This window comes from Chelmon rostratus, chromosome 14 (assembly GCF_017976325.1).
Source record: "Chelmon rostratus isolate fCheRos1 chromosome 14, fCheRos1.pri, whole genome shotgun sequence".
In the NCBI taxonomy this organism is placed as follows: domain Eukaryota; kingdom Metazoa; phylum Chordata; class Actinopteri; order Chaetodontiformes; family Chaetodontidae; genus Chelmon; species Chelmon rostratus.
This window is the reverse complement of record NC_055671.1, coordinates 4,015,238-4,028,376: the sequence shown is the minus strand read 5'-3', so window position 1 is coordinate 4,028,376 and position 13,139 is coordinate 4,015,238. Positions and strand designations below refer to the sequence as shown.

Genomic DNA, 13,139 nt, shown 5'->3' with positions numbered 1-13,139 from the left:
TATAAACAAACAAATTTTATGTTGATCCTGTCTGCAAACTTTAGTTTCTCATTATTTCATTAACCTACATCCATTTACTATATTTACAGCATTATGGTTGGAGGATAACAGTGAAGGAAGGCAAGGGAGTGCAGTCCACAAAATTAGGGCGTACGGCAAACATTTCCCACCGTTGTTAAGTTGTGACTATATTTTGACATGACTTTTTTTTTCGTACTCATTTGGGAGCAAACATATTTCTCATGTCCTGACAAATTAGGTTGTTGTACCTGTCAGTGCAGTGATGGCAGCATTAATGTTAATGTTTGACACACAGTCTCCCTGCAACAGGGATTTATAAATTCGTCATAGAGTGGCTTGTTTTCTCATCTGTCCCTGTATGAGCCAGCACAGTTATGACGTGCATGCCTGTTGGACGAACTCTAACACAGCCAATTTCCATTTTTGATTTTGTGGAGTGCAGAACATGAGGTGCACTCCCTGCATGGAGGTTATTCCCGGTCTTGTGTGAGTGCATTTGTGTGGTTTGATCCATTTTGTCTACCCGCCTCCCAGGGGACAGCAGACATGGGCCAAGGTTACCTCTAGCTGAGGACAGGCTATTAAGGTCATTGAGGCCATCAGTACTTACTTCACCACACACTGGATTCTCTCAGAATGAACTGGAAATTTTATCATGCAGTCTTTGATGGGAAATGAAGCTTAATGCAATCCTTGTACTGGATGGATTGAGTTCAGGTGTCTTGGGGGCAGAAGACATTGAGAGGACAGGTCTACGTTACTGTGTGAGCTGATATTAGTTGTCCTGTGGTTTTTGTGTGAAGAAAGTTTTTAACCCATTGCTGTTTACGTAGTTATTTTATTTATTTTCATATGGTTCAGTTCTGGTAATCAGTTGTCTCTTTTTTTTTTGTTCTCCCATATTCTCGCCAGTCCTCCACCCTGCCCCCAACCAGCTAGTCCAGAGTATGCCAGATGGAGTCCGTGTGACGTTCAGCAGACCCAGTCGACCTCCCAACATTCCCTCTCCTCCTCCACTCATTCCAACCACCAAGCCCACGGACAAGCCCTCCTTCATCCAAGGCGGCTCCATCTCCCAGGTAAGGCTACCCCCACTGGCATTTACATTTGAGCAAAGATTAAAGCATAAGGGTTCCCTGTGGACCTGTGGAGTTTCGGGGACCTGTAAAAGCGCTGTGGAAGCTGTTTTTGTACATGTGGGTGATGCGTTACACATTCCTTCCAATGGTTTCACACTATTCCACAGATCCATAGGTAGTGATTACATGCCAAGACATATGCAGATGAAGACTGCAAGCTAGTAAACATGCAGGATTTGAAATACTTGAAAAGATTGTTTGAAGAATGTTTCATGAGGAAGTAATTGCACTCAACATGTTTCTTAGAGTTCAAAGACACACACAATGCATTTTGGTGAGTCAGACTGAATGTAAACACAGCTTTTGTTTACTGTTGCTTACAAGACAACTCCACAGGGCCCGTCTAATCGTCAGTTTCATGTGAGCTGTCACTTAGAATGAACTCATCTGGGTTTCATGATGAAATGTTTTCCAGAACAGACACCATAACACACCAAACAGCAATTTACTACTTACCCTTTACTCAAAAGAAAACTGTATGCAATTTTGTGTGTGTCAGGTTATATCATCCTAATAGAATGCATTTTCTTCTCAGTTATTATTTCCCAAAAAATGGCCCAAGGATTTGCTGTAGCATTATGAGGGTTAGTCTTTCTACTGAAATAAAACAGTGGAGCGGAATATTACTCAAACCTTTACTCTGAACCTTAATCTGAACATTTTGTTGGGTTGGCTCTGTTAGCTTGCTGCTGCGTCCATATCACTAGCAGTTTGGTTGATTTTTGGATATTCTATTTCAGAAGCTTTGACTCAGGTTTTAGGAAATTTTCCATTAGATTTGGCTCATTTATGTTAAATGTGAAAAGAACCAGGACATTTTCATTAGAATTATTGTAGATTGGGGACATAGTGCTTACAGTGTGATCTTTTGGTAACAGTCAACAGAGATGTATCCCGAGTAACTAGGACATTGTAAAAGATGTGTTAGTCAGGAAAGTTATTAATTGATGATTTATTAGCAGTTTATCATACACCACAGTTTAACACATTAAAGATTATCAACATCACTTTGTACCACTGTCCTGACCTTGAAATGTGTTCTTTGTTCCTGCTTTGCAGGGAACTCCTGGCACATACCTGCCGTCCCATGCCGTTTATGGGCCAGAAGGGACTAAGAGCACTGTGGGCTCCATCTCTCTGGGTCTGCCTCGACAGCAAGATCCTAACAAGCCTGGTAGGACCCCAGGCTGTCACATTATGTTCATTGTGCATGTTTCTTCTCAAATCAGATCAAACATGACATAAACACAAGAGTCGGCTTGTGCGCTGCCTTAGACAGGCATTAAGTACCAACCTCACCTGGATTAATGACACCTCTGAGGGATTCCTATATTTTGAGGGCCAAAAAATTTTATCTCTCCACACAGAAACATTTTGCTAATACTAGCTTTTATTGTTTAAAGGATTTTTTTGCAAGTCCAACCAAGTTTCAAACATATTAAAAATAGATGGTTCACTAATGGTACACTTAAAATCTTTTTGCCAGTTGTTGTAATGACTTTAAAGGAAAGATGTGAAAATTCACCCATTCACCCATGAAGAGAAACAAATCATGGCAATCACACGAATATAGTTAAGTATCCACTTTGTATGAATCCGTGTCTTCAATGTTGTTGAGTCTGAACTGCTGCAGTTACTGTTCCAACCTTGAGGCTGTAACCGTTGCATTAAAGCAGAGAACCTATTCCGATCCTTCATGCCCACACTCTTTTTGCAACTTGCTGCTTTACATTCATCGTCAGTCACAATAGAGCGGTGTCTCATATCCACTCTCTTAAGAGGAGCACATGTAACTCACAAACAGAAGCCAAATGTATCATGCAGGAAGCTTATTACTGATAAATGAATACATTGCCATAACATTTATACATATGTTGTTTCAGTTTCAAATATTGAAAAGCTCACAATTAATAGCTCCATGTAGGCCTGTGTGGATCAGGTTCATATTGTCCACACTGATGTTCAGTCCTGCTCATTTGCATTGGCACCAAATGGTGACTGAGCCACACTGCATGATACATTAACACTTCAAATATGATTGTTCAGGACAGTTAAGGGCATGTTTCCCATGAAGACAGATTGATGTTTACTTTGGCCCTTTGGAGCACAGCTCTGTTGTGTTACTCGAGAATTTAAAAAAAGTGAAGTGGAAGTCCATTACAAAAGCCATTTCTCCTCAGTATTCTTGAGATTTCCTCACAGATCCAGGCCTTGAACATCAACATTAGTACCATTGTTCAATACACCGACTCCTGAAGTCAGTGTATTGAATTGTTGTTAAAGTTTAATGATAAAATAAAGTGTATGAATATAAAAGGGAAGCTTAAAAAAAGGTCTCCGATCAGAAGTGTTCTTACGATAACATACCACACCAGTAGAAACGACTGTCCTGTATAGTACAGGTCCTGTAAGTCAGGCACTGATGTACCTTGATTTGAGGTATGGTTATATATGAGTTTTATTGAAGTTAATCTCTATTGTGCATAGATTAATTTTCTATGTTATTTTACCTGTTTTACTAGTAATTCAAGCACTGAAGCACTATGTGACAACAAAATCACCTGTCCGCTTGTGTGGTCACTAGATGACACCATCCAAACAACTTGATTATCTGTTGTTTCTCTCTGTAACTCTCCAGGAGCTGTAGTTCCATCTATGCAGGATGGCAGAGGCAACCCAGCAAAGGTGGGCGAGGGTCTGGCCTTCAGAGGATCAATCACTCAGGTAATAAATGAAGTGCTTTTGTTTACATCGTGTGATAGAAGCTGTGAATGGATGGTGACAGATAAGAGTTTTTCATTGATCATATACTATATATGTATGTGTGTGTGTGTGTTTGTTTGTTTTTTGTTTTGCATTATACATGCCTGTCAACACTGGGAATTGAAAATAAGGGAAATTTCAGGCGACCTGCCCTGGGCCGTCCCACCACCCTTACCACTGTCCGCATAGCCCTTACATTTAGACAAGGCTACACACAGTCAATCCTAAAATCACCACAAGACACCCACTTGCTTTGAAATATCAGAGCAACGAGGACTGGCTTAACTTGTTCCCACAACCCTGTTTTTTAAAAGTTGGGACGCTGTGTTAATGAAGGAAATTAAAGAATGCGATGATTTGCAAATTTTGGTGGAACATCTCACAATTAATTAGGTTAACTGGCAGTAGGATAGTAGCATGATTTGGTATGCCTATAACAGACTGTGCTGGCAACTATTGGAATTTTTGGTGCATTACAAAACGTAAAATACGATAAAGGGGATGCCGAACTGTTGAGCAGCTGAAATCGTACATCAAGCATGAATGGGAAAACATTCCACTTGCAGAATGACAGAAGTTTGTCTCCTCAGTATCCAAATGATTACAGAGTGTTGTTAAAAGAAGAGGTGATGCAACAGAGTGATAAACATGACCCCACCCCAGCTTTTTTAAAATGTGTTACTGGCAACAAATTCTGGATGAGGATTTTATTTTTCAAAAACAATGAAATCAGATACCTGCTTGAAAGTGAAATGCTCTGAACATCTCTGCATTATATAAATAAAAACAAAAAAGAGCATATAAATTCAGCACTTAGTTTATTTATGTATTACTTGAAGATCTGTACACATAATTTACACATTATGCTTCAGTTGTGATTCTGAGAGAGGCTGCTGGGACTGAGAGACAGTTGGTAGCAGAGGGTGATTATGAAAATGGATGGTAGAGGTAATATAAATACTGTCATTGGTGAAGCATGTTTCTGTGCCTCTGCGCGCCCTTATTAGACTTGTCATGCTGGTTGATGTCGGTTTTCCCTTCATGTGATACCCTAACATAAGTGTGGAATATTTTTTGGCAGGTACTTCATCATCCCTCTCACTTTGATTCTTCTGGTTCTAGTTCTTCTTGTTTTATTGGCGGGTGCCGTTTGAGTGAATAACTCCCCTCACTATTTGTTACTGCAAATGTTCAACATACTGCCACCTGCTGTACCGCAGGGGGATGGAGCACACACATCAAATAGGCAGTTATGCCTCCAGACAACGTTACAGCCAAGCTTCTTGGTTGACAGGTCTGATTATATCTTTGCTCTTTTTTGAAATAGGGCACCCCAGCCCTGCCCCAGTCTAGCATTGCTGCAGACCTCCTGAAGGGCACAATCACAAAGCTGGCCACAGAGGACCTAAGCAGCTCAGACAAGGCAAGGGGAGAACTGGCTAAAGGTCACGTCATCTATGAAGGCAAGAGTGGTCACATCCTCTCCTATGATGGTAAGTGATTTGATTATTGACATACCAAATAACACCTGAGTATTTCTTTACCAAGCACACAAACTTTATTGTGATGTTCCCTGTCCAAAAGCTATCAAGAACCCCAGGGAAAACACCCGCAGCCCCAGAACAGGCCATGAGCTGAAACGCACTTACGACATGATGGAAGGACCCATGGGCAGGGGGCATCCTGGCAGGGAAGGCGCTCCATTCGAAGGTATTGCTTGTGTGTTATTGAGCATATACTATGTGTCTTTATTTGTTTGTCCTCTATCAGGAAAGTGATAGTGCTTAATTGTTTTTCAGGGTTGATTAGCAGAGCCTTGCCCAGAGATGGTCTACATGCAGATTCTAAGGACAGACCATTGATCACTGGATCCATCATGCAAGGTAGCTAACTGTATTGCTCACCACACTCCAATTAGTCACTCACTGTCAGTCAAATAATTAGAAAAGGCTGAAATACTTTTCAAATCTTTCCAGGAACACCTAGAACAGCTGCAGAGACCTATGAAGAGGCCATGAAATATGGAAAACAGATAAAGCGAGAGAGCCCGCCGATCCGCTCCTTCGAAGGGGGTATTGGCAAGGGCAAGCCCTATGAAGGAGTCAATACTATCAAAGAGATGGGACGCTCCATTCACGAAATCCCCAGACAAGATCAGTCTGGTCAGGACATCTGCAAGACCCCTGACCTGTCGGACAGGAGGGTTATGGATGGCTCCATATCTCAGGTAAAATATTTAGATTTTTTTTTGTTTTAGAAATGCTCATGGTGTGTATAATGATGACTGACCTGTTGTTCCTCTCATTTACCAGATTCACCCTCTCAACCAGCCTACTATCAAGCACAATGTCAAGTCCTTAATCACCAGTCCTTCTAAGCTTCCCCACAGCATGCCTCAGCTCGAAGCCATGGAACGAGTCAAATACGAGGAGAGCAAGGCAGTACGCCACACTTCTGTGGTCAACTCTACCACCTCTGTCCTGCGCTCCACACACCAGGAGGCCAGCAAATCCCAGCTTAGCCCGGGCATGTATGAGGACGCCAATGCTCGCAGGACCCCTGTTAACTACAGCACCAATCCCGTGTCCAGAGGCTCACCCATGCTGGGACGTGCTCCAGAGGGTATATTCCATAATAATTTTATTTACAAACTGGAAAATGAGGTTCTCAGCCATTCATTATAAGTGTAACACTGTAAATACAGCAGTTCTAGTGTTAGACAAGATTCAGTTAGACTTTTATCTTGTTAAACCAGGTCATCTTATTTACTAGAATGAGAACATCAGGAGTACTATGCCATGTGCCCCCAGTGCTGAGATCATGTTGTTTTCCATGACAGATGTACTGTCATGAGATGATATTAAGTTGTTGTTTGACTAAGCATTAACTGATTAGGTGAGTCATGTGTATTCCTCTCTCCTACAAAGGTGGTATGAGCTCTACAAAATCTGCTCCACATGAAAGAAAGAGTACCATGACCCCAACACAGAGGGACAGTGTCCCAGCCAAGTCCCCAGTGTCGGGTGGTGACCCTGTAGCCTCTCACAGCCCCTTTGACCCCCACCACCGGCCAGTTGTTCCTGGGGAAGTGTATCGAGCCCACCTGCCTCCGCATCTCGATCCCGCACTGGCTTTCCACAGAGTGCTGGATCCTGGTACAGTGTTTAAATCTTCTCCCCTGTTTCCAACCTACTTGCAAAAACAACAACAATAATGGGCTTAATTCTACATTAATTCTGAAATTGACGAAAGAAACTCAGGCCGTCTAATTCATAAGCACTATACTCCCAGGATCTTTTTCAGCTATTGACGTCAGCAGTTGTGATCAGTATCTGTGAGCCTTCTGTTCATATGTTTTGTTTTTTCCCTTTTTTTCTCCTGTCCTGTGCTACAGCCTTCATGTTCCCTAGGCAGCCGTCCCCGACAGGCTACCACAACACCTACCAGCTGTACACCATGGAGAACACGCGGCAGACCATCTTTAACGATTATATCACGTCCCAGCAGATGCAAGTCATCCCTAGGCCTGACATGGCCCGAGGCTTGTCACCACGGGAACAGCCCGTCACTATTCCTTACGCAGCCGGAACTCGAGGTACGGCCCACCACCAGCTGACCCTCTATCACCTGCCACAAGAGGCAGGGGAGAGGCCGTGGGTGGGAGGGGCTGTAGTATGCAGACTGTGTGCTTGTGAAGTAGTGGCTACCTTTTCCAGACGCCCAGAAGCAAATGACCTAGTCACATTTTGCTGATTTGCTCTTTATACTGGGACTGCAACTGATTCGGCTACTACTCAATTTATCAATTGGGTATGGTCATCCAAATCTCCATTTGCTGAGTGGTTGCCTATTACAAGTTGACCACTATTCCACTCCCTTTGCAGCCCTGTTGCTTACTTATCAATCTGTATTTGGGCACTAACAGATATAGGTGATGGGTTACAGTTAAGTGTATACGGTGTTCATACATTCAGAAATTGATGAATCGGTTGTTGTTGTTCACCGTTGGCCCTTTGCTTCTGTCTGTAAAAGGGATTATTGATCTAGCCCAGATGCCTCCAACTATCCTGTTGCCTCACCCTGGGGGAACAGGTACTCCCACTTTGGAACGCATCGCCTACCTCCCTGGAGCTCAGCCCCCTTTCCCTCCTAGGGCTTTCAACCCAACCTCCATATCGCCAGGTGAGGACCCCTCCCTTCCCCATCCCTACTCCCGTGTTCCCTTATCTTCCCTGCCACGGCCTCCGTGCTCCCTCGCACCTCTATACGAGTGCAGCCCTGCACTGGCCTGAGGTGTCAAAGGTCAGTTCTGCCTGTCCAGTCACAGATCGGGTTGAGTCTTCTGACATCACACTGGGAGGGATTTCTCACAGAACTGTGACTGTTGCACGACAGCAGGGTGATTTCTTGTTTACCTAAAGAAACTGTGCACTTTAATACATCATTTTTATGCGCACAAATAAAATCTTGTTTTAAAATGTGACATGTATTCTTTTATACCCTGCCTATCTTTGAATGCTCAATTACATGCCTGCAGTTGAAACTCTATTGTTGTGTAATTCTTAGACATTTGACATGGCATTTGATCTGACATCTTGTAATATGGAGACTCAAATTCTCTAAAGTAAGCCTTAAATATAATTTGGAATGCAAAGTCCTTTTTAAGTGTATATGCAGCTAAAGCAGCAGCACTGTAATGAACCCTGTGTGGTCTGTTGCACTCATGGTTTTGTCTGAAATAATGAATGTTGTAATATTCCTGGGACAGAATATTACTATGATTATGCCACAATAGATTCAGGACTTGTCCACAAGGCTGTATGGTTCAGATTTCTAAAGGAAGCCTGATCCGTCCTGCTGAGACCCTGTCAGTTAATGCTTGTGTAAGTCGTGTGTGTGTGATGTGTGTCGTTGTTGTCCTCAGGCCACCCAGCCCACCTTGCTGCTGCTGCTGCCAGTGTGGAGAGGGAACGGGAGAGAGAGCGTGACCGGGAGCAACAGGAGAAAGAGAGAGAAAAGGAAAGAGAAAGGGAGCAGCGGGAGAGGGAGCGGGAGCGAGAGCGAGAACGTGAGAGGGAGCGGGAAATACGAGAGCGAGAGCGAACCAATGAATACATCCGTGGAGGTGAGTTGTTAAGTTGCTGTTTTAAGCAGCAGAGTTGTGAAAATTTCAATTTAGATTGATTAGATGTGTGTCCATTTGATATAGGAAGTCTGTGTTCATCCACTTAACTGAGCAAACGTTTATTAATTCATATGACACTGCTGTGATTCGTCATCACTGTTCCATGCAAATCAGCGCTAAGACCAAATTACATAACACACAATAAGCACCTACTGACACAGTCTCACTTATGCTTTCTGTTTTTAGCTCACCCTCTTTTAACCCTCGTATTGTCTTACCATCTACTATATGATATGCAAACACTTGAAAACGGGTCAAAATTGACCCGAAGACAGTAGGAGGACTAGTAGGGTAGGGTAGGATGCGTAAATAAAATCACAACATCAATGATATTAAACACATTTTGTATTTGAGGTGGAATGAGTATGGGAGTGTCAGATCCATTTCTCATTCTAGGCCAGCAGAGGGTTTATGAAGCCAGGTCAAACAATGTGTGCTGAGATGTTCAAATGGACCAGAGGGTGTGAGAGATCACTGATACAAAGTTACATTTGTTGAGCATTATCTTGCTTTTATGTTTCACTGATATAATTTTGTTGAATATAACACATCCTGTATATTCACTTACTCTACGCTGCAGATTTGTTGTCTTCTTAAGGTTCTGGTCTTTAGGAATGTTTTGATCACTAAATCATATAGTTATTTACATATCACCGCAATATGGACACAACAGTAAAATAAATATATTTTAAAACCTGTTGTTGTATATGCTACACAGTGCTGTATATAATGTACACAGAGTAGCTTATTATTGTCATGACATGGGTTATTTTGAAACCCAATGATTGTACACTGTAACTGTACAGTGTTTGTATGTATGTACACATGTGTATGTATGTGTGTGTATCAGGTGGACCAGAGCAGCCAGGCCGGCCGGTGAGTCGAGGTTATCTGCACTCCCCTTCTCCCTCCCTCAGGACGCAGGATGTAGTGGTTCAGCAACGGCCAAGCATCTTCCAGGGCAAGAGTGTCATCACCTCGCTAATGTAAGTCAGAACCATTCATCTCACTTACACTCTTTGTGTGTGTCTTTTCTTGTATTTGTGGGGAGATGTCCTCAATTAACATACAGGTTTACAGTTTGGACAGTAGACTTCAGATGCATTTGTTGGACTTGTGGTTGTCTTTTAACTGAACCCATCCTTCAGGAAATATGATTGATGCCTCCATCTCTTATTTCCTCCTCAGGCCCCATTCAGCAGCAGTGACAGCAGCAGCCCAGAGTAGCTCTCGCTACAGTACTGCAGCCGATGCTCTGGCCGCTCTGGTGGACGCTGCAGCCTCTGCCCCGCAGATGGAAGTGGCAAAGGTGAAGGAGAGCAAACATGAACGGGATGACGACATGTCTGCTCGGCGAGCAGCCAGCCTGTCCGAACAGCAACAGCAGCAGCAGCAGCAGCAGGAGGCAGATCGAAGATCCATGCAGTCACCATATGGTGCAATGTCTCTACCAGGGGGTAAGCCACATTCAGCTTACTCTGAGGGCCCTGGAGTCGGTGTTAAGGATAAGGGCCCTCAAACCTCGAAGTCCCGCATTGAAGAGGAGCTTCGGACTCGTGGCAAGACAACTATCACAGCTGCTAACTTCATTGATGTAATCATCACACGGCAGATTGCCTCGGACAAAGACTCACGAGAGCGAGGCTCTCAGAGCTCTGACTCTTCCAGCAGCTGTGAGTATGCTGGATACCTGTGACATTGTCAGTTAGCCCGTTGGACAAGTACACACTTCTTAGAGTAGACTATGGCCAAACCTTAATATTGTGTTGTTTACTTCGCATAAATAGAAACTCTTTGTTCATAATTGTCCTGCAGTGTCATCAAGTCGATACGATAACACCAGTGGAGGAGCCATTGAGGTGATCAGCCCTGCTAGTTCCCCAGTCCAGTCCCAACAGGACAAACCAGAAGAAGTACAACAGGCAGCAGGTAAGAACACACCAACTCAGTTTGAGCATACATTTTTTAGAACAAGTAATAGAACTGAATAATGTTCCAATTCATTCAAAGATTGTTTCAAAGAGTTAGTGGTTCAGGTCAAAGATGATGTGTAACAGATTTGGCTGTAAAGGCTAAATTTAGCGCTGGTCAAGTGGGGTGAACATACCATAGCTTGACTGACTGAACTCACTGACCTTGTCATTTGAGACCTCATTCCTCTGCATCAGTCTCATCATTAGACTCCAACTGAAGTTATTCCTGTCACCTGCATACAGAGTAGATCAGTTGCTGTTGGTATACAGTGTATTAGCTCCCCCGTTTTATCTCTTCTCACTCACTCTTTTTTTTTTTTTTTTTATCACTTTTTCACTTTTGTCCAAAACAACTCTGTGTTCTTGGTCAACCTTCACCAGCTGGCATGCGGGCCTATGACATGAGTCGTTACCGGTCATCAGGGGAGCCACCACAACCCAGTCCCCAGCAGCCCCCGTCCTCCCAGGCTGATAGCTACTCCCAGATCCCCAAGACTCACAGAGTAATGACCTTGGCAGACCATATTTCGGTAAGTAATAATGAAGAATCTGAAAAAGTGATGCAGCACATTCCAGATTGACCATGTACCTCAACCCATCATACCTAACTATCCTGTTTTTGTGGTCACTCCTTGTCATGCAGCATATCATAACCCAAGACTTCGCCCGGAATCAGGACCCTCCTCCAGTCTCCTCTTCAGCCTCGGCCACATTCCAGAGCGTGGTTCCACCTGTGTCCTCTTCAGGTCGAGCTAAGGTGCCCAGCCGCTACAGTCCGGAGAATCAGGTCCAGGCCCCGCACCACCAGAGACCCTCCAGCAGAGTGTCCCCAGAGAATGCCCCTGACAAGCCCAGAGCCAGGTCAGTGGACCAGCTGGTTAACTCTGAAATAATCAGAGTGAGTTACTCATCATCGTCTTTCTTACCATTTATCTCTCTCTGCTCCCTGTCCAGGCCTGGCAAATCTCCAGAGCGAGGCGGCAGGCAAATGGAAAACTATGAACCCATCTCTCCACCACAGAGCTACCAAGGCATGGACAAACAGGACGCTGGTGGGCCTCCACAACAGAGGAGAGATGCTGACAACTCAGAGATCAGGTATGGGATCCCCACAGTTTGGATGCATGATAAACAAAAGTAGTAGAGAGCAAAGAGAGGATTTTTCTTTGCAATGTGTATATGTGTGTTGAGATATACACTCACCAGCCACATTATTAGATACACCTGTTCAGCTGCTCGTTAACACAAATGTTTAATAAACCAATCACATGGCAGCAACTCAATTAACTCAGGTATGTAGACATGGTGAAGGCGATCTGCTGAACACAAGCATCAGAATGGGGGAAAAAAGGTGTTTTAAGTGACTTTGAACATGGCATGCTTGTTTGAGTGCTTCAAAAATTGCTGATCTGCTGGGATCTCCCATCTCTAGGGTTTACAGAGAATGATCAAAAAAGAGAAAATATCCAGTGAGCGGCCATTCTCTGGGTGAAAATGCCCTGTTGATGGCAGAGGTCAGAGGAGAAGGGCTGATGGAAAGGCAACAGTTACTCAAATAACTAGTTGTTACATAGGCAGTTTGTGGAAGAGCATCTGTGATCATACAACACGCCAATCCTTGAAGCAGATGGGCTACAGCAACAGATGACCACACTGGATGCCACTGATGGTGGCTAAGAACATGCAACTGAGGCTTCAGTTGCCACAGGTTGTTTTGTCTGATGAGTCCCGAGTTCTGCTGTAGTATTCAGATGGTACGGTCAAATTTCGGCATATACAACAAAGCATGCATCCATCCTCAGGCTGCTTCTTTGCACACTTTGGCCCCCTTAGTACTATGTGAGCATTGTTCAAATGCCACAGCCTACTTGAGTATTGTTGCTGACGTCGTGATGTCCATCCCCTTATAACCACAGTGTGCCCGTCATCTAATGACTGCCTCCAGCAGGACAATGCGCCATGTCAATAAACTCAAATCATCTCAAACTGGTTTATTGAAAATGACAATAAGTTCACGGTACTTAAATTGCCTCAATGGCCACCAGATCTCAATACAAT

General features: G+C 43.7%; 1 protein-coding gene across 4 annotated transcripts in view; it reads left to right on the top strand.

The window, feature by feature from the left end:
* The window catches only part of ncor1 (nuclear receptor corepressor 1), a 55,547-nt gene that overhangs the window by 38,400 nt on the left and 4,008 nt on the right, over nt 1-13,139 (top strand). For 3 of the 4 annotated variants that reach the window (XM_041951787.1, XM_041951785.1, XM_041951784.1), the window contains 18 exons: nt 934-1,100; nt 2,220-2,334; nt 3,799-3,884; nt 5,251-5,416; nt 5,508-5,633; nt 5,723-5,806; nt 5,900-6,150; nt 6,236-6,545; nt 6,851-7,078; nt 7,318-7,518; nt 7,956-8,105; nt 8,848-9,048; nt 9,959-10,094; nt 10,297-10,781; nt 10,924-11,037; nt 11,463-11,611; nt 11,725-11,942; nt 12,036-12,179. In XM_041951787.1, coding sequence (XP_041807721.1) covers nt 934-1,100; nt 2,220-2,334; nt 3,799-3,884; nt 5,251-5,416; nt 5,508-5,633; nt 5,723-5,806; nt 5,900-6,150; nt 6,236-6,545; nt 6,851-7,078; nt 7,318-7,518; nt 7,956-8,105; nt 8,848-9,048; nt 9,959-10,094; nt 10,297-10,781; nt 10,924-11,037; nt 11,463-11,611; nt 11,725-11,942; nt 12,036-12,179 — 3,331 coding nt within the window. The remainder of the gene's footprint in view (nt 1-933; nt 1,101-2,219; nt 2,335-3,798; nt 3,885-5,250; nt 5,417-5,507; nt 5,634-5,722; nt 5,807-5,899; nt 6,151-6,235; nt 6,546-6,850; nt 7,079-7,317; nt 7,519-7,955; nt 8,106-8,847; nt 9,049-9,958; nt 10,095-10,296; nt 10,782-10,923; nt 11,038-11,462; nt 11,612-11,724; nt 11,943-12,035; nt 12,180-13,139) is intronic. The other variant, XM_041951786.1, reaches the window with a different exon arrangement.